This window comes from Lynx canadensis, chromosome B1 (genome assembly GCF_007474595.2).
Source record: "Lynx canadensis isolate LIC74 chromosome B1, mLynCan4.pri.v2, whole genome shotgun sequence".
In the NCBI taxonomy this organism is placed as follows: domain Eukaryota; kingdom Metazoa; phylum Chordata; class Mammalia; order Carnivora; family Felidae; genus Lynx; species Lynx canadensis.
In genome coordinates this window covers 205,450,991-205,472,430 of record NC_044306.2, presented here as the reverse complement: position 1 = coordinate 205,472,430, position 21,440 = coordinate 205,450,991, and the positions used below count along the sequence as shown (strand labels likewise).

Sequence of the window (21,440 nt, the reverse complement as noted above, 5' to 3'; positions counted from 1 at the left end):
GGGGGACTGGCAGATGCCGTCTGGGAGGGGCGCCCTCCCCGGGGAACGTGTGCGGAGCCAGCCCGCGGGACGGGACGAACCCCCCTGGCCCAGGCCGGGCAGAACAGGCAGATCTGGACTCCGAGGAGTCAGGTGCGGGAGAAACACCACCTGGGACGCGCCTAAACAGAAGGTGGCGACAAAGATACGCTAACACCACGGTGGTGAAGATGACCAGGAACGTTCTAGAAACGGAAAGCTGAACAGCCAAAACGGACCCGAGATGGGAAAGGTGTGCCGCAGGCAGCTGAGCAGAGCACCGGGACTGGGGGCCCAGGAAAGCACAGGGGGGCTGCAGGGACAGAAGCCACCTGGGAGCAGCTCTGTGCACAGGCCTGCCAGGCTCAGAACAACGGGGCACGAGGACGCGGGAAAAGAGCAGGATGTGGAAAGGTGGCGGCTGTGAGTGGCCAGAACTCACGGAAGACACGATTCCCCAGAAAGAAAGCAAACTATTCACCCAGAGGGATGGATCGGAGGCCCCGCGCAGGCGCCTGGCACTCTCCGCCGTGCCGCTCCCCTCCCGTCCCCTCCCCTCCCCGAACTGAGCAGGGCCGCGCACCCCCACGTCCCTCAGGCTCTCCGAGTCTCCTGCTGTGATCTCTTGGGAATGGGGCAGGACCCCTGAGCACACCCTCACACTGGTGTCGGCTTGGGGGCCCCTTCACCCCAGACGGGGCCCCAAGGTGGCGGAGAGACTTCCAGAGGCCCAACGCGACAGGGCAGCAAGTGCCCACTTACAGCGCGTGGGTCATCCCTGCACACGTGACCAGCCGGATGGACGCCAGTCCCCAGGGCCGCTGGCTCTGCAACCTTTACCCTGACGTTCGGCCTACCAAGCTGGGAAGAGCCACCACATTAGCACAGCTCACAAGACCTCGCCCCGTCTCAGAACAGAAGGCACTGTGGACAGCGGGAGCCCCCCGTGGCCACTGCCCCAGGGCACGCCACGGCCTCCGCACGTGGGGCACACGCGCTGCGCGTGGTCACCTGTCACGGACCCCACGGTTCCTGGCAGATGCGCACGGGGCCCCGACAGGGCCTGGCCGTGGGGCGCCTCTGCCTCAGGGATCTCGGGGAGCCCCTGGGGGGGTTTCACATTTTCCCTTCCGTCTCCCTTGGCCTCCCTTCACCTCCTACCGAACTGCTGCTCTGACAGAAGCTTGTAGTAAAGGCAAGTGCTCTTTCTCCGGCCCCCTTCGTTACAACAAGGTCTCAGACAGATGGCCAAGGGCACAGCACGGTCGGCTGCCCTGTTCGCACTCTGGAGAGAACTCACCCCTGCAGCTGTTCCAACCGCAGCACTGACTTCCGAAGGGACTCTTCCAGCTTTGCGATCTAAACACAACCAGAGTTCTGGTCACCAGGCGGTGTAGGCCAACCTACAGTGTTGAGAGCACGTGCTGACCCTCTGAACGTCTTAAACCACAAATCAGAATGTGGGAGGCATGGGAGCTGTCCTCTTGCTGCTTGAGTGAATGTGCACTGACAGCAGGCCACCAGGGGCCCCGGGGACCAGCACTGGGACGCCAGCACGAGGCAGCCTCACCCAGGTGCTCCCGGACCCTCTGTCTACACTCGAGAAGGCACTGCTCTGAGTCAGAAGCTTGATTAACACTGCTCTCACTAAAGCTTTGCTTTCCTTTCGTTAAAGGCGAGTATTCACAAGGCTAGAGAAGAGTGCTCACAGGGCTAGAGGGGAGTGCTCACAGGGCTAGACGGGAGTGCTCACAGGGCTAGAGGGGAGTGCTCACAGGGCTAGACGGGAGTGCTCACATGGCTAGAGGGGAGTGCTCACAGGGCTAGACGGGAGTGCTCACAGGGCTAGAGGGGAGTGCTCATAGGGCTAGACATTAGTGTTCACAGGGCTAGACGGGAGTGCTCACAGGGCTAGATATTAGTGCTCACAGGGCTAGAGGAGTTGCTTGCAGGGCAAACGAACAGGCCCCTCGAATGTCCTTTACAAGGACTGGCCAGTGCAACTTCACAGTTGCTGTGGACGGAGAGGTGCCTCACGAGTTTGGGGATGTCAGCGGGTCAGTGTTGGCATTCCAAGGTGAAACTGTCCTGGCCACCACGGCTGGGGCCCCCAGGCAGCCACATGCTGTCCACAGGCGGGATCCCCGCACCAGGTTGAGGGTGGGCAGGACAGGCGCCAGCCCAGCGGCCCGCCGCCTTGAGACGCAGCCTCGGAAGGAGGCGGCATGTCACCGGACTTACCTTTTCTCTATAGAAGGCCAACAGTCTCCTTCTGTGCTTTTCTTGAAATTCTGAAACCTGAGAAGACGGTACGCGTCAGCTGCTGGCGCCGGCACAGGGCCGCCACCGCGCACGCTGTCCCGGCGGCCAGAGGTTGGGAGGAAGCGTCAGTGCGAGCACCGGCGTGCCCGTCTCCCTGCGCCCCGTCCCCCCGCCTGCCCGCTGGCCCAGGCGTGGGCTCCGCTGGTGCCACCCTGCGCCCGAAGCAGAGCTCAGGACCGCCGCGCAGGACGCGCGAGCAGTGGCGTGTGCCCGGCGCAAACGCGAGCCCAGGCCACGTGCTCCGTGGGAAGCTCGGGCTGCCTCCCTCGCTAGCGGCTTCAGCGGTGTTGAGGGCCCGGCCGCGGGACGGGACACGACCAGCGGGCCAATCACAGTGTTCCGCCCCTTTGGGAGCAGCAGCTGGGTCACAGGATGGCCTCCTGACCCAACAGCACCAACAGGGTTGGGGTGACCCCGGAAGTGCTGGGTGGCCGCGGCCGGCCTGGGAGGGGGGAGCCGACGCAGGCAACGGTGCCCAGCGGAGCGGAGAGAGCGTGAGAGCCCGCGGACCCTGTCTGGTCCCCCAGGGCCCACCGCACCTGGTCCGGCACCATCTCTGGTCTTCCATTTGCGGGAGCCCCGACGTCCACGTCTGTAGCGGGCTCCCGAGGGCACCAGCGTAAATCAGAAACCGTGACCTGTGATTTACTCAGGGGAGAAAAGAGCCAGCCCAGGAGAGAGGTCTCCAGACGTGATGCCTTCCCTCTTGAAACACTAGGCCGTGACTGCTAAAACCCAATTCTGCTGCCCCGGGGCAAGGCCTCCGCGTGGCTCGTGCAGGGCTGGGCGCAGGGCCAGGTGGGACGCAAGGTCAGCATCCCGTAGGTCCTTCCCCGGGACTCTGCCAAGTGCACGGACAGGAAGGGACGGCCAGCCCACAGCTGGTCCAAAGACCTCGTCTGCGGGCCAGGCCACCTCCAGAAGACGGGACCGCAGTCAGGAGTGACAGACACCCTCCTATTCTTCTGCCAAGCCCCCGCATCTTCCGAAGGGTTCCACGCCCTCGGGGTCCAGAGAACACACTGCCGGGGCCGTCACTCCGCAGGACGAGGGCTGACAGACACGGGCTCTGCCGGAAGCACTAGTCTGCGGTGGGGGCGCCACCAGGGGCCCGTCCCAGAAACCTCCTTGATGACAGCTCTCAGGCCTCATGGCTCCTCAGGTCTGGCTCCCAGGAGGCGGGCCTCACCTCCGGGCAAGGTAGCATGGGCGGCGAAGCAGGGCCGGCCCGGGTCTAGATGTGAGGTGGGGGCCCGTGCACAGCGGGGAGTGGTTTTGGCGGATCTGAAGCCACCCTCCACAGTCGTCTTCAGCAAGACAAGACTCCCCGTCTGTTTGCTTGGTCTCGTTCCTCAACGGGTTCTACGCGTGTGGCGGGAAGAGAACGTCACACCCTGACCCCTAGACCTCGTGTCTTGGTGTAGACCCTGAGAAACAGAGAGCAGGAGCGCCTGAGCACGACCACAGGACGGCCACGTGGCGTGTCGGGGAGCAGGACTGCGGGCACGCTGGCACGTGGGGCCTTCACCCCGGAGGTACCGGGCTTGGCAGGGCCTGTGGGCGGGCCCACGCCATCTTCACTCCGGCAGGCTGTTCTCAAACCAGAACGGGCAGGGCACACGCGCACAGGCCTCTGTGGCAGCACACGGCAAGGACGGGGCCACAGGCAGGGCTGAGCCTGGGAGACGGGCTTGTGGACAGAACGCCGAGCCCGGAGGGGCCTGATGCGAGTCCACGGCCACGCAGACCCCCGTCTGTGTGCCGCCCACCTGTACCAGGCAGGGGGCCAGCCTCCAGGTCCCCAGGGCGTCGGCCCGAGTGACCGCGTGCTGGGCCCCTCAGGCTGAGCCGCTGTGGACTTGATGGGGGTAGGCGACACCAACAAGGCAAGATCTAAAAGGCCGTGAGCCCTCATCCAGTAGAGAATGCCCTCCTGGACGGAGAGGGCACGGCCTCTTCAGTTTGTGACGCACCAGGCTGAGGAAGGCCAGGCCGGGAGCTGACCGCGCACGCCTCTCCTTTGCTGTTCCGTGACTGGCAGGAGGTGTGGGATGGCCCATTTGGGGGGCGGTCCCCTCGGGTAGAGCCCCAGCCTCTGCGCAGGGGGATCAGGTCTGCTGGCTCATTTCTGTCCCCCTCCCGGAGGAGCAGCCGGTGTCCACACTCCGGCCAGCACGGACCAGCCCTGGCTCAGGGGAGAGGAGGGGAGATGAGAAGGGGTCCCGGGGAGGGGACAGGAAAAGGAAGATTTTTCTATGTCTTCCCAACTGGATCAGGAAGGGTGACCTCCCGATGGCTTCGGTGGAAGGACCTGCCGTGACTCTGACAGTCTCACACGTGCCAGGGCCCGAGGGCTGGCTTCACGTTCTTCAACTTACTGGAGACCCTGAGGGTTCCGTTTGCGTGGGTTTTATCTGTCAGTGCTGACCCTACTAGAAACTGATATTGAGAGAAACGGATGACACATAGCAATTCATTTCAGAACAATAAACCCAGTTTGTTAACACGGGTAACAACGCGACATCCCGTCGTGTGGCCTCTGGAAACTCCACTCTGCGCCATGACAGATGGGCTCGTGACCGTGGGAGAGAAGACCCAGAGGCGAAAAGGATGTCACTTGGCAGCTGCCTCCGCAGCCTCTGTCCCCACCCCTGTGCGGGCGCATGGTCTGGGACAACGTGTCTGCAGAGCTGTCTGGGAACACCACGTCAGGGCACAGGACTGCCAGTGGTTCTGAACGTCATGGGTGGAAGGGTCGCCAAGCTTGAGAACGTGGACAGTTTCCGGGCCTCAGGGGACCTGGCCCATGAAAGCTCCCACTGTGGACATGGCGATGGAGACATCCGGGCCCCCGCTTGGCCCCTGCCTTGTGCCGCTGTTGTGTCCTGGGGCGCCACCCGGGCCTTCAGCGCTAAATGTAGATGGGACGGCCATGATACCGTGGTGGCTTCAGGCCGTGTCATAGCTAGAAAGGGCCTTGCAGAGAAGAGGAGGTCTCGGTGGGGCTGCTGGACCACAGCCTCCAGATGTGCAACGGGCCCAGAAGGTCAGGGTGGGATCGCTCTCCCTTGGCCCGCTGCCCCACGGGAAAGGTCTTGGCTAGAGGCGGCTCCTGGCTGCTGTCCCACTTGGCCCCTTTCCCCAGAGGGTAGGTGGGAGGTGGCCCACAGCAGGGGCTACACACTGACAGAAGGGGGAGAAGCAGGATGGCTGGGGGCCGGGGGGCTCCCTTCTCAGGCAGCTTCCCGGACAGAATGGTGGCCCGCACATGGTCCAGTGATGTCTGGGAAGTCAGACCTCTGGGGTGGGACGTGGGGTGAGCAGGGGTTCACAACCCTGGAGGGAGATGTGAGGCACACGTGGTGGGGGGGTGGGGGGGGGGGCGGGGGGAGGACAGCACAGCGTGGCCGAGTGCGCTGTGACCCTCAAAAAGGAGGCAGCCGCAGCCTGCCGGGGGTTATGCTGAGCAAGAAGTACCCCGTGCAGGACTCACCTGGAAGGTCTCCTTTGAGTACTTCCTACACAGGTCATCTATACCCACGAACAGTGCCCGGATATCCGCGTCCGTCTGAAAGAGAAGGAAAGCAGGGTCCCCGTTACCGCCTCTAACACGGGCGTGCGGCACTGGTGAGAAAACCGCACCTCCGTGTCTGGAGTCAGCCACACGTGACACAATCGATCGACACCTCACAAGCCATCTCCAGGGGCCCCGGGAGGGACACCCACGTCCCAGCTGCCGGTGGCTGTGGCAGACGAGGGGCAGCGCCACGCCTCCAGCGCTAAGGGGCTCCGGGCACCCACCGGGGCAGAGCGGCCAGCGGCCGGCTGAGCCCCCGGGCCGCGCGTCCTCCTCTGTGAGGCGTGAGACACCCCTACTTGGACGGGTTCCCCCAAAGGTTGAAGGAGGCGGGAGTGAAAGCCAAGCAGAGGAAACGCGTGGAGCTCGGGGGAAGGGAAAGCCGACGATCGCGGCCAAGTCGGCACAAGTACGTGCTGAGTTACCGAGAAAGCAAGCTCGAGAGACTCAGGAGAGCGAAGGCTGAAGAAACCGTCTCTGCCGACTTACGACGCTAGTGCAGACGTGCCCTGTCCCCCACCCCCCACCCCCCCACGTCAGCAACGGCCGTCCTGCGACAGGAGTCAGAGAGCGGCCGCCGCTAAACGGACAGGACAGCACGAAGCGTGCAGGGGCACCCGGATAAGGACACACACGCACCAGAGCGAAGAGGTGCAGGAGGGGCCTCGTGCGTCCTCCCCGTCTGGTCTTTGGTCTGGGCTGTGGGCAAGTCACGAGCTTCGGGATGTGCCCCCGAGCCCCAGCGAGACGACAGTGAAGCTGAACTCAGATGAGCAGCAGAAACGGGGAAATGCTCCCCAAAGGGCCAGGGCCTTCTGGGGGAGCCAGCAGCGGGGTGGGAGCAGGTCTGGCTCTGGAAGGTCAGGGGGCCGGTGTGGTGAAGCAGCCCCGGGATCCACTCCTGGGCGTCAGGGCGACAGCGGGGGGGCCCCGCACAGTGCTGCCTGGACGGACCACCGCAAGGCGGGGCAGCACGGCCCACGGGGCGGGGCCGGGGCCTTCAGGTACGTGCGAACCCTGCTCTGCACCAGCTGGACCCGCCGCCCTGGCACACGGCCCAACGTGTCCGAGCTTCCGTCCCCCGAGCGAGGTAAGCAGAAACGGTGCCCTCCCGAAGGTCACGTGGAGCGCGGGCAAACAAAAGGGGAGCGGCGCCCCCAACAGAGCGTGGCCGGGCCTGGTGCTCGGCAGGTGGGGACCACGCCTGTTATGTAAAGACACATACAGAGACGGCCCAGAACAAGATGAAGGGCTCCGTGGGCCAGAAGTGAAAGCACCTGGAAAGGCTGTCACTCATCTGTCAGGGCCTACTACCTTCTGTGACGGGAGTCAATCATTCTACACGTGACAGAGGCCCCGAGGGGCAGGGGAGGGTGTGGAGACAGAGCAGCCGAGGGCTCTCCAGGCTAAGGAACGACCTCACGGCACGGGCTGTGGAAACTCTGCAAAGACAGGCAGGACAACTACGCAGACAACCGCATCACACGCAGGAGAGCCGGGTGCGGAAAAAGACAAAAATGGAGGAGTACGGTCAAAGCGCCAAAAAACATGAATTTCCATTAAAGAATTCTAAGCCCAGTGAAAATATGCTTCCAAATGGAGACAAAAACAGAGGTCCTTTTCAGACAAACAAAAAACAGAGAATTTGTCACCAATAGAAGCCACGGCCTTCAGGTAGGAAAGGGGTCCTCGGTGGGAACAAGTGGGTTCAGGAACAAGTGAGGAGCACGAGGGAAGGGGACTGTGGGGTGACCCAAGATCAGAATGGTGACCGCACACCCGTCATCCCATGGGGCTCTGTGCAGACAGAACTGAACCACACACCGACAGCATGAGGGGAAGGTGGGACAAAGGTGACAGAAGTGTCTGAGACCCTTGCATTGGCAGGAAGCCTACTTCACGTTAGACTGCAGAAGGTCAAGGGCATACCGTAGTCTCTGGGGTCATGGAAACAAATGCTGTCTTGGTCTGACGCTCAGGTCACAAACAATTCCCACAGCCACATACCCATACGTGTGCATTCTTCTGTATTAAACTTGAATAAAAGTAAAAATAACAACTAAAAATCCCCAAATATTTCTAAACTAATCAATACAGTTTCAGAAAACACACAGCTCACAGGAGTAATCAGAAAAAATTTCAAAGTATTCTGAAGTGAAAGATAACAAAAACGTTAACACAGCCAATTGCAGAAACGCAGGCAAGGATGAACGGAAGGGTGCCACAACCCTGCAATGTAGATATCAGAAGGGAGAGGCTAGAGGTTCCTGTAAGCAATTATCTTAAAGAACAAATTTAATCCAAAGAGAAAAGAAAAAGGAAACGATAAAGAAAACTTTAAAAGTTGAGAAATGCAAAGTGACGACAAACAGAGTCAAAACACCTGAGAACACTAACTTACTAACAATAAAACCAGGTAAGACTGTTGAAGAAAAAAAAGAGACAAGGCAACAAAAAAGGACATCACTACAGATCTCACAGACGCTGAAAATACAGATGGCTACAGACATGTGGATGATGAGAAATTTCAAAATTCAGAGGAAGTGCACAAATTCCTAGAAGAAGACTTACTTAAGCTGACCCAAGAATGAGGAACTCTGAAAAGTTCCATGTCTAATTAAAAAATTAAACCCTAGTGGGGCACCTGGGTAGCTCAGTTAGCTGAGTGTCCAACTTTGGCTCAGGTCATGATCTCATGGTTCATGAGTTTGAGCCCCACGTAGGGCTTACTGCTGTCAGCGAGAAGCCTGCTTTGGATTCTCTGTCTCCCTCTGTCTCTCTCTACCCCTTCCCCGCACGTGCTCTGTCTCTAAAAAATAAACAAGCACTAAAAAAAAAAAAAAATTAAACCCTAGTTAAAAACCTCCTCAGCCTTCTAGGATCAGAGAGTGTCACACATGAATTTTACCATTCTCTGAATAACCCCAATCTTGAAAAAAAATCTTCCAGAAAAGAGGAAATGAAAGACTATCCAACTCCTTTTATGAAGCCAGCAAAACCCTGATTCACCAAAACTTGAAAAGGGCATGTAAGAAAGGAAAATCACAGGTCAGTTCTCACATGAACGCAGGTGCACAAAACCCAAATTCATCTACACATACAAGCTATACCGCATCACAACCAAGTTGCAGTATTTGAAATTCTACTGTGAGTTTAAAATTCTAAAAATAAATGCAATTCACCACATCACCAAAATAAAGAAGAAAAATAAAATGATAACCCCTTAGTAAGAAACCCAGAGCTCACATGAATACTCCATGGTGACCCACTGGAAGCTTGACCCTGAAATCAGAAAGAGACAAAGGACGCCTGCCATCACCACTGTGTCCCCTTGTTGCTTACACAGTAAGAAGGCACAAGGAAAGAAAGGGGGGAATGACACAGAAATTAAACATTTGGAGATGACACGATTGTGCACAGAGACAGTCTAGACGGATCTTCACATCGGGCAACAGCATTATCAAGTGAATTTAGCACGGTCACCAGATAAAGGTTAATAAACAAAACCAACCCATTTTTACACACCAACGAGAAGCACTTAGGAGATGAAATTATCCCAAATCATCAATACGCGAGGGTGACGCTAACGGCGGCACCAGCCTCTGTACAGAAAACCGCCACTGAAGCCGGAGAGCATCTAAACAAATGGAGGCGTGCCACACTTGTGGCCTAGAGGCCCCACTGTAGGGATGTCAGTTTACCTGTGTCATCAGTGAAGTGCAAACCCAACAGGGCTTTGTGTGGAAATTAACAAGCTGGTTCCAAAATTACATGAAGGCGCTAACTTAAGAGGGACACCTATCTCTTGCCTGCGCATTAGTGGAGGCCTGTGCTCAGTGGACAGCCTTCCGCTCGGAAACCAGCAGCGCTCCTCTGCTGGGTCACCAGCATCCACTTAGCAGAATGTGTGTGTGTGTGTGGGGGGGGGGGGGCTGTCCAAGAGACTGCTTTGGGGGCCAGGCCTGGGGAGGCATTGTTCACGGGAGGCAGGCGGGGAGACTGAGTCTAGCTGGGGGCCCCGCAAGGAGAGCAGGGCCAGAGACAGCCCCCAGCCAGGCCAGCGTGCTCCTCCAGTGGCTGCTGTCCACTTCTCTCTTCCGCCATACAGGAAGGTCATCCCCCGAAACCCTGTGGGACACCCCCAAATGCCCTAAACCCAGGTCCTTGCCGGCACGTAGTCATGTCCTCCAAGTCCCGATTTGGGCTGCGGCCCAGGAACCAGGCTCATCCTCACCACGAGCAGCCTCCGACCTGGGGCCTGGGGCAGGACGGCTGAATCCACCCCTCAGAGGTCAGGGGAAGGCAAGAGGGCACAGCCATCACGGAGACCCTGTGGGTGGGTGTCCTGGGGTTCCTGCCCTGGGGCCACACATGCATCTTCCTTAGCCAGGCCTCTGCTGTCTAGGGGAGCCTCTGGTCTAGCCACCTCCAGCCCCCGACTCTGCCCACTTCTCCCCAGCGCCTTAAGTGGGCATGTGGAAGAGTGCCCTGCACACTCATGGCCCCAGGTCCCACGTCCTCACACTTGGAGTCCAGACGCCGCTGGCTTCTCCAGGGCTCGGGGCCTCCCCATCTCCACTGGAGAACCAGCCAATTCCAGCCCAAGTGCAACCCCTTCCGGCCCATATATCCTTCTGCTGTGCGTTCATCACAGGCTCTGTCCTGCGGGCCCGGCTGCCTCTCCCAGGTCCCCGCGGGCTCCCCAGCTTCAGTCTCCCTGCCACCTGACAGATAAGGCCCTTTCCGGTGACAAACAAGTCAACAAATACAAAGCAGGTGGTGTCCTGTGTGTGAAGCCAAAGGAGCAGGTGCGGGCAGAGTAAGAGGCGTGGGCAGCTTTCACACAGCAGGTCGCAGAAGATCAGCTTGGCCTGGTCCATGCACTGTGTCTGGCTCTGACAAAAGAAAGCCAGTCAGAGCAGAAACCACCAGGGGCACTGCGTTTACAAGGGTTCGTGTTGTCCTGTGAAACGTCGTTCACGTACGAGCACACACATGGATTCACGCGCACCCAAATGCACACACACTGTGCCATGATTCTAAGTGTCCTTCCTGCCACAGGTCAAAGAAACCACAGTCACACAGAACCATAGGCAGAGACCTAAAGGCAGTGGGGGAAGGAGGAGGTGGAAGCAGCCTGGCCCCAGGAGCAGTGGCAGGTTGGAGTCACCGGCCAGGGGACCAGGTGTCCACCAGAGGTCAGGTCCCAGGGAGCCGCGGGCATGAGGGGACTTGGGTTTCACTCCAAGAAGGCCGGGACACGTGACCCATGTGCGCAGACCCCTCTGGCTGTGGGGGGAGAAAAGATTCCAGGAAGCAGGAGGGAGGGCAGGAAGAATGGCTCTTAGGCGTCATGGTGGCAGAGGAGAAAGGAGGGCCCCCGAGAGACTGCTGGAAGCGGCCCCAGAATGCAACGCGGGCGTGCGGGAGAGAGTGGCCAGGAGCAGCACCGGTGCCGCGAACAACTTCACTCACGCGTGTGCACAGAGAATAAACAAATACGTACATCTTCAAGCATCTGTAGAACATTAACAACTGCCACGTACGAAGACACAGTGAAAATCTTGACAATTAAAAAAAGAAACCACATGGCCATATTCTCTGATCACAAAGGCATAAAATTAAAAGTTTTCTACAAAAACGGTAGAGGAAATAAGACCTAATCTCTCAGAAATTAAGGAATATTCTCCCAAGTAATTCTTGAGTTGAAAAAGAAGTTAAGAGAAGTAAGACTATTTAGAAATGATAAAACCAATGCTCAAAGTGATGCAGAACAGCAGTCAACAGAAGGAAATGGACAGCCTGAAATACATTTGTTAGAAAACAAGACAGAGCACACATAAACTGAGCGTGCAAACCAAGAAAGCAGAGGAAGGCGGGGGCGTCCCTCCCTCGGCCGCAGGCCCGACCAGCTGCACCAGTCAGCAGAGCCTGGAAGCACAGCTGGGGCCTAAAGCCATACATTTCTTTCCCCCTCCCCCCATGTTTTACTTTAAAAACATTTTTTTAAATGTTTGTTTATTTTTGAGAGAGATAGAATGAGCGGGGGAGGGGCAGAGAGAGGGAGACACAGAATCCGAAGCAGGCTCCGGGCGTCGAGCTGCCGGCACAGAACCCGTCGCGGGGCTCGAACTGAAGGACCGCCAGATGGTGACCCGAGCTGAAGTCAGACATTTAACCGACTGAGCCACCAGGCGCCCCTTCGTGTTCTTACTTTTAATTGTTCATTTTAATAATCATTTGTTTATATGCTTATCTCCTTTACAAAGTTCCTTGAAAGCCTCTTTTGTCTCTTTTTTTCCTTTTTTTTAAAAGATAATAACTTATTGTCACGTTAGCTAACATACAGTGTATACAGTGTGCTCTTGGCTTCAGGAGCGGATTCCTGTGATTCATCGCTTCCATACAACACATAGTGCTCAACCCAACAGGTGCCCTCCTCAATGCCCATCATCATTTTCCCCTCTCCTCCGCCCCTCATCAACCCTCAGTTTGTTCTCTGTATTTAAGAGTCTGTTACAGTTTGCTTCCCTCTCTGTCTGTAGCTATTTTTTTCCCTTCCCTTCCCCCATGGTCCCCTGTTAAGTTACTCAAATTCCACATATGAAGGAAAACGTATGATGTGTCTTTCTCTGACTTACTCCACTTAGCATAATACTCTCTAGTTCCATCCACGTTGTTGCAAATGGCAAGAGTTCATTTCATTCTTTCTCATTGCCAGGTAGTATTCTGTTGTATATATATACGTATATATACATATGTATACATGTATATGTATATGTATACGTATATGTGTATATACATATATGCATTATATGTAATATTTTTTCTTTTTTACTTGTTTTTTTATTTTACATCCAAGTTAGTTAGCATATGGTGCAACAATGATTTCAGGCACATCTTCTTTATCTATGCATCCGTCGAGGGACATTTGGGCTCTTTCCAAAATTTGGCTATTGTTGAAAGGGTTGCTATAAACATTGGGGTACATGTGCCCCTATGAACCAGCACTCCTGCACCCTCTGGATAAATTCCTAGTAGTGCAAGTGCTGGGTCGTAGGGTAGTTCTATTTTTAAATTTTTGAGGAACCTCCAGACTGTTTTCCAGAGCGGCTGCACCGGTTTGCATTCCCACCAGCAGCGCAAAAGAGATCCTCTTTCTCCACATCTTCACCAACATCTGTTGTTGCCTGAGTTGTTAGTTTTAGCCACTCTGACCGATATTAAAAAAACCAGAACTGGACCCACAAATGTGTGGCCAACTTATCTTTGACAGAGCAGAAAAAATTATCCAATGGAAAAAAAGACAGTGTCTTCGGCAAATGCTGCTGGTAGAACTGGACAGCGACATGCAGAGCAATGAACCTGGACCACTTTCTTACACCAGACACAAAAAGAAACTCAAAATGGATGAGAGGCCTAAATGTAAGACAGGAGGCCATCAAAATCCTCGAGGAGAAAGCAGGCAACAACCTCTTTGACCTCGGCTGCAGCAACTTCTCACTCAACACATCTCCGGAGGCAAGGGAAACAGAAGCAAAAATGAACTACTGGGACCTCATCAAGATAAAAAGCTCCTGCACAGCGAAGGAAACAATCAGCAAAACTAAAAGGCAACCGACAGAATGGGAGAAGATATTTGCAAACAACATATCAGATAAAGGGTTAGGATCCAAAATCTATAAAGAACTTATCAAGCTCAACACCCGAAAAACAAATAATCCACTGAAGAAATGGGCCAAAGACATGAACAGACACTTCTCCAAAGAAGACATCCAGATGGCCAACAGACACATGAAAAGATGTTCAACATCACTTGGCATCAGGGAAACACAGATCAAAACCACGTTGAGGCAACATTTCTTAAAGGAAATAAGGCACTTTCTACCAAACACTTAAATCTTTGACCTTATTTTTCCACTTCTAGGAATTTATGCTACAGAAATATTCCTACAGATATGCAGAGACATGGTAAAAAATGTTGGCTGTAAGACTGCAACAGTGAAAAACTAAAACCCCCCACTAGGAAACTGCTGAAATAGTTTTGCCAATAGGAAAATACTGAAACAGTATGCAGTGTTTTTGGAGAGGGTGGGCGTGCCAGAAGTGTGAAGTCAACTGAGCAGACACCATTATGTAAGAAGATAAATCCCAGTAACACACAGCAGGAACTATGTTCCCACTTGTTGACATCTGTGGGAAACAGGATTTGGGGGACTTGTACTTCTCCATTATGATTTACTGTATCATTTCAGTTTTTTGTGACATCGTATTATATTTATAATCAGAAAAAAACCAATTTTGTTATAGATTAAAACATCCGATCACACACATATCTTAGAACCTAAGTATAAAGAAAATAATTATTTACAACTAAATTCAAACCAAACAAGTTAAACTGATGTATTTTCAAGAGAAAACAAAAGTCATTGTTTCAAGCCTACGGTGACAGTCATCAACTCTGAACTGACGTTCCGCCAACCCTCTTCATTAGGTATGAGCCCCAGGGAAAGCCAGACTCTGTCGCCTTCTTCAGGGGTCTGTACTGTACCGGAGACCCTATTCACCTCATCTTCACCTTCCAGAACACAGCACGGCAAGCTACAAACAGGGCCAGTCTACAAAAGAAGGTTATCCGAGGCATTCAAAACCAAACCCTGATTGTACCTTACTCAGAAATCCTGGAAGATCTTCTAATTAACCTAGCAAAATGAAAAAATTTTTCAGACACCCCAAATGACTAAATATTGAATCTCAATATTAAAAAAAAAAATACTGATCGGGGCGCCTGGGTGGCTCCGTCGGTTAAGCGGCCAACTTCAGCTCAGGTCATGATCTCGTGGTCTGTGAGTTCGAGCCCCGCATCGGGCTCTGTGCTGACAGCTCAGAGCCTGGAGCCTGTTTCAGATTCTGTGCCTCCCTCTCTCTGACCCTCCCCCGTTCATGCTCTGTCTCTGTCTCAAAAGTAAATAAACGTTAAAAAAAAAATAATAGCACAATACTCTAAAAAAAAAAAATACTGATCAACATTCAGATAATACATATTTGAACTTACGTGTTCTGAAAGTAAAAGTGTGCGACAAGGCACTTTACAAATCAAGCACTCGCCCTTTCTACCTGTAAAAGAAAAGCAAACTTTACTATATCATAGTGAGTATTGCTTCTGAACGCGTGGAGATGCAGATTCAAATTACAGTTTTCTTCACAACGTAGCATCCACACTTCCACACTCCATCATGACACTGCACGTGGCCAGAGTTGGGACACCGTTTATGCCGCGAACGATCCACCTCTTCCTGTCTTGTAGAACTGCCCCAAATTAGTGACTGTGAAGGTCAACAATACTGAAACTAAATGTGTCTCAGAACTCTCTTACAGTTAGGTTTTGCAGCGATATCTTAATTAACAATGGTCAGTACTCAAAATGAAAGTAGCTCCTTGCACCCCACCCAACACATGAAGTCCGAGTTTTGCTCTGCTCCCGCAGCCTCACCTCTGCGACACCAGGGACCGCTCACCGGGAAAGGACTCTGCGTTTGCCGAGCTCCTGCCACCTGCACGGCGGCGCCTGGACGGAGGCCTCGTACCTCCCACCTGCTGGCGTCGGCTGACTCACCTGCTCCTGTCCGGGGGCCCCAGTGACCCGCACCTGCCGCAGCATGCTGGTTTCCGCCACGCTCGTCCTCACTGGGAAGCCCGCACTAAGTCCAGCACTTTCTGGCCTGCCCCCACAGGGGCCCCTTCTCCCGTGACTACGCCCTGGGCCCCCGGAGCGGCCGCTGTCGTGGGCAAACTCAGACTCCTTCCTGCGCCTGTACCCGCGTCACTGGCGGCAGCAGGGCCCCTCGTCCCGGGCTCGGCCCCGACCCCACATGTCAGAGTCTCACTTTCCCAGAGCAGCCTGGAGCCCGGAGCCGGCCAGTCAGTACCGCGCTCCTCACCCTTCCAAGCAGCACACGCAGCCCAAACCCGGCCTCTCTTTCTCCCCCGCTTCTGGTCCAGCGTAGCTAAGAACCGGGCAAAAAATCACTTAACTGGGAAGTGGATTCAGAGACGTGGGTTCCAACCTGGATGAACCTGCAACACTGCCGGCGCCCATCCATTCTTCTTGAGTGTCCCCCCAACTCCCTGTGGGGGGGTGTTCGGACCAGCCCCAGACCGCGTGCTGACCTCCCTCACTCCCCTGCCTCCCCTCCAGTTACCCACCACAGAACAACCCAGCTCACTCTGCCTTCTTCCTCTGTCCCGTCCCACCCCCAGCACGTGGGACGACGGTCCTGGTACAGAAAGAGCGGGCTCCCTTCCGGTGGCCTCCAGAGCTACCCCCTTCCTCTATCCCTACAAACACGTTCAAGTCCCCCTCTCCTGAAAACATCCACGCCTGGCGGTACGTTCCCGCCCCCCCTCCCCCCCCCCCACGTCTCTACTGCGGATTCCGGAGCACAAAACTTCCCCTTGAGCATCGCTGCAGCCTGAAGCCGTGGAGTCAAAGATTAACAGAACTGACTCCGAAAGCTCTGCGAGTTGTGTTGAGGGCGGGGGCAGTAACAGACCGGACACAGAGAGGAACTTGTCTGCAGCTAATGGACAGGAAAACTGACATTCATACTTAATATGCAAACAGAGCTCACTAACCCATTAAGCACTCCAGCAAAAGGTGTGAGGGCCGCTGGCCAAAGCACAGACCACCAGTAATGTATGAAAAGAAAATCCAGGCCATCGGTGCTGGGGACGTGGCGCAGCCACACCTTCTGGGCGGGTTGGTCCTAGGTGTCGGCTGTGACGGGCACGGCCCAGTGAGGCACTTCCACGCTTACACACACACAAAGGAGAAAACCACACAAGTGAACAAGTGCTGTTTACCAGCAAAACATTAGAAAAAACACACGTCGGGGTGCCTGGGTGGCTCAGTCGGTTGAGGGTCCGACTTCAGCCAGGTCACGATCTCGCGGTCCGTGAGTTGGAGCCCCGCGTCGGGCTCTGGGCTGATGGCTCAGAGCCTGGAGCCTGCTTCCAATTCTGTGTCTCCCTCTCTCTCTGCCCCTCCCCCGTTCATGCTTTGTCTCTCTCTGTCTCAAAAATAAATAAACGTTAAAAAAAAAAATTAAAAAAAAAAAAAAAGAAAGAAAAAACACACGTCTTTTACCAGGGAATCAGTTAAATAGCTCTTGGTATGGCAACTAAAAGATATACTAAGCAACCTTAAAAGGATGATACAGACCTAGTTGAACATGAAAAAATATCCATGTCCTGTTCATAAATGCAGGTAACTAAACGGTATACACGCAATACCATTAAATTTTTTTTAATATTTATTTTTGAGAGGTGGGGGGACAGAGAAGAGAATCTGCAGCGGGCTCCAGGATGACAGCAGAGAGCCCGATGTGGGGCTCAAATTCGCAAGCCGAGAGATCATGACCTAAGCCGAAGTCTGACGCTTAACCCGCTGAACCACTCAGGCACCTCCCATTTTTGTGTTAAAAACCCGTATCCATAGGAAAGAGTCTGGGAGGATATACACCAAAGCTTAAGGAGGGCTTATCTCTGAGTAACGGTCACCGAACAGCTGGGAAGCTATGGTCAGTGCTCCACCCAGAGCCCTCAAGCCTTTCTGCTGTCTTTTTTGTTTTGTTCTACGTCCCGGCACCTGTGGCTTTTTGGAGGAATGACCGAGGGCTACTGGAATGTGCTTTGGCCTTAGGCTTCAAGAGCTAGAGGTCCGCTGGGAATCGCCCTGCCCGAGGCCCCGAACCAGTCCCCCAAGGCTGAGAGCATGCACTGGTCTCCACTGTTTTCACCCAAGTTCACCCACGCCACTAAATCCAGGGGGAGGTTCCACTCTGCCCTGGGGCGCCAGGTCCCAAATACTCTGCTTCCTTTTCTTCCACAGCCTCCTCCTACCTTCACCCATCTTCTTCAAGAAATGCTCCTCCCAGGTGATACCATGCCCTGGTTCCCTCTGCCCTCCACACTCTCACTCTCCTCACTCCAGTATCTTCGATGACTATATACATGCTAATTCCCCGACGTGTTCCTGGCTGTCCTGACCCCGAGCCCCAAATACTCAATCTCTCCCAGTCTCCCCGCCTCGGATGGCTCTCACCGGAATCTCAGCGTCCAACGTGAGCCCCCGAACCTCACTCTGGGAGCTGCTGTTTTCTCTCTGTGCTCGGTGCTGCTAACCCAACCCCCAATCCTCCAGTCAGAGGCCAGGCCACTCCCCAGACTCCACTGTGCTACATCTCTCTGTGCCCACGGCCCCATCATCGCTCAACCGCACAGCCTCTTGCCCAGTTCCTGTCTCCCGCCAAACTACCTTTTCACCCAGCTGCCAGAGACTTTTCAAACACACACGTGAGACTCAGCAACCCCACTGCAGATATACACCCAAGGCGGTCCACAAGATAGACATCGGGTTAGTGGTTCTCTCTGATGTGGCTTCTGAGAGGGTGGTGATGTTCTCTCAATCTGGGAGCTGGTTTCACAGGTAAATTCACCCCGTAAAAATTCTTGTGCTTTGCATTCGTGACTTTTTCTTTGTACTTCAATTTAAATATTTTTAATGTTTATTTATTTTTGAGAGACAGAGAGAAACCACGCGAGTGGAGGAGGAACAGAGAACGAGGGAGACGCAGAATCGGAAGCGGGCTCCAGGCTCTGAGCTGTCAGCACAGAGCCTGACGCGGGGCTTGAACCCACAAACCGGGAGATCATGACCTGAGCCGAAGTCGGACGGTCAACCGACTGAGCCACCCAGGCGCCCCTATTTGTCTTTCTCTCCTGTGAATTATCAGTTTATATTACTGGCTAACTTTTTTATTGGGACGATATTTTTCTTAATCATTTATACTGAGCTCTTTACATAGGGAGACAATTAACTTGGTCATTAATAAGATAGTTATTTTCATGAGTGTGCAATTTGCCTTTTAACTTTGTGTATTTTTTGACATGTAGGGCATACAGAGGTTTCACATTTTTTTTTTCTTTTAGGTCAAATCTATCTTTTCCTTTGTGATTTCTTCTCTTTTTTTTAATGTTTATTCATTTTTTAATTTTTAAAATTTTTAAATTTATTTTTGAGAGAGAGACAGAGTGAGTGGGGGAGGGGCAGAGAACGAGGGAGACACTGAATCCGAAGTGGGCTCCAGGCTCCGAGCTGTCAGCACAGAGCCCGACGCAAGGCTCGAACCCACAGACTGCGAGATCATGACCTGAGCCAAAGTCGGACGCTTAACCGACTGAACCACCCAGGCGCCACTCTTTGTCTTCAACCTAAAATTTTCATAGAAAGAGATACCTGGGTGGTTCAGTCGGTTGAGCGTCAGACCCTTGAAGTCGGCTCAGGTCACGATCTCTTGGCTCTGTGCAGACAGCACGGAGCCTGCTTGGGATTCTCTCTCTCCCTCTCTCCCTGTCCCCTCTGCCCCTGCCCCGCTTGCTTTCTATCTCAAAATAGATAAACTTAAAAAAATCTCATGGAAAGAAAGATACCTCTGATCACATCACCACCCTGCTTAAAACCAGTGGTTTCCTACTGCCCGGAGAACAGGGGGGATCCCCTGCGGCATGCTTCAGCCGACTTCACCAGCACCCTCAGCTCCTCCAGCGAGCGCCCAAGCTTCCGGGCTGTCTCTCACCTTCCCGCCCCCTGCCCCGCAGGCTCTGGCTCCACCCTCGCTTGATGCCAGGTGAGCACGCGCCTTCTGGGCCCCTGCGCTGGTGTTTAAAGGCATCCTGGACACAGGGCCTAGTTTAACCCGCCTTCCGAAAGGGCAGGGAGAGCCATACTCCCGGGGCTGACACCTGCGATCTCGGCCAGCACGTTTTCCACCATCCCTCCGGCCGCCCACCCAGCAGGACGTCCTGCTGCCTCTGCACCCGAGGTTCGGGAAGGAACCCGGCGCCCTCGGCCCCGCCCTGCCGCCCGGGTACTGCCCGACCCCAGGGCCAGCCCGCCTCACCTTTGTCCAGGCAGACGTCGCAGTACACGTGGCCGCAGTTGGTCAGGCTGAAGCACGACGTCCGGTGCGGCGGCTGGAAGCAGCGATTACAGAACACCCAGCTGGCCATGTCGAACCCGGCGTCCGCGCCGCCGCCGCGCAGAAGCCCGGGGCCCGCAAGAGGCCCACACGCCGCCTCCCGCCGCGGGCAGAGGGTGGCGACTCTGCACCTGCGCAAACGCGAACTTGTAACCCGGCGCCTGCGCACCAGAGAGCGGTGTGGCTCCCGCCAAAACCCGTGCTGGAACATACCAACCCGGGGAAGGGAGGGAGGTGGGGTTAGATAGATTCTTCTCCTCGCAGGCTGTCTTGGCTGGACGTGGAGAGGAGGAACGTGCACACCGGGGCCTGGCCTCCCTCATCCCATCACTGCACTCCTTGCCAAGTCTTCTGTGGAGCCGTGTGTCCTAGTCCAGGCCCGGAGACGGTGCCGGTGTCCCCGGTTGGCGCCCACATGGGCGTGCCTGGAAGGCGCAGGCGCAGAGCGCGGGCAGGGGAGGCCAAGGCGGGGAGGGGAGTGGGACCGGCGGGAACGGCAGTGATGGCTGGGAGACCGTGTGCGCACGCGGCACCCTGCCTGGTGCGGGGAGGGGGCCGGGGGCGGAGGGTGGGCGGGTTAGGGACAGCGGGCTGAGCAGAGGGACCAGGGGTCCTGGGCAGACGGAGGTGCGGGGCCACAGGCGGGCCGAGTGAACCAGGACGGGGTGTGACTGCGGCCGGGGCCCAGGTTGGGACCATTTGGTGGGGTTGGCGTCGCGGCCGCTGCTGCCCTCCTGGGGCAGGTTATTGCTTTTGAAAGAGCATAGATGGTGGAGCTGGGGGAAGGGGCTCCTTGTACTATTTTTGCAGCTTCCGGTGAGCTTATGATTATTTCAGAGTTAAAAGCTAAAGAAAATAGTTCTGTATCACGGTTGAACTCCCCGGATGATGCCGCATCTCCTCCACGGCTCGGAAGAGCAGAGCTTACATCCACGTGTGGAGGTGGACCGACTGGGGACCAGGGACGAGAACTCGGTTCAGAGAACTCTGGGCCATTTGCTTGTGTGGAGGGAAGTTGCCATCTTTCAGGGAACTAGAAAAAAGCAGAGGTTCAGGGCGGCTTTCGGAGTGGAATGCAGTAATCGGGGAAGGATGGACTCCCCTGTCCAGCGCTGTAGCTATGAATGTCATGTGACCGTTGAGCCCCTGAAAGTGAGTGGTCCAGACTGAGACGTGCTTGGAGTGTAAAATACACTTGGGTCGCCAAGAGTTCATTTCAAAAAAGGAACATGGGGCGCCAGTGGTTGAGCGTCCAGCTTCAGTTCAGGTCGCGATCTCGTGGTCGGTGAGTTCAAGCCCCCCACCGGGTTCTGTGCTGACAGCTCAGAGCCTGGAACCTGCTTCAGATTCTGTGTCTCCTCTTTCTGTCCCTCCCCTGCTCACACTCTGTCTCTGCCTCCCTTAAAAGAAATAAATGTTAAAAAAATTAAAATAAATTAAAAAATAAATTTAAAAAAAGAAACGTGAACTACCTCAATAATTCT

General features: G+C 55.0%; 1 protein-coding gene across 1 annotated transcript in view; it reads right to left on the bottom strand.

Annotated features, from left to right (window-relative positions):
* Positions 1–20,167, bottom strand: part of RNF212 (ring finger protein 212) — a 37,202-nt gene extending 17,035 nt beyond the window's left edge. The window contains exons 1-6 of the mRNA XM_032593086.1: positions 19,768–20,167; positions 15,436–15,604; positions 14,973–15,057; positions 5,834–5,908; positions 2,260–2,316; positions 1,319–1,377 (exon numbers count right to left, since the gene is read on the bottom strand). Of these exons, the coding sequence (XP_032448977.1) occupies positions 1,319–1,377; positions 2,260–2,316; positions 5,834–5,908; positions 14,973–15,057; positions 15,436–15,604; positions 19,768–20,167 (845 nt within the window). The remainder of the gene's footprint in view (positions 1–1,318; positions 1,378–2,259; positions 2,317–5,833; positions 5,909–14,972; positions 15,058–15,435; positions 15,605–19,767) is intronic.
* Positions 20,168–21,440: the final 1,273 nt, after the last annotated feature.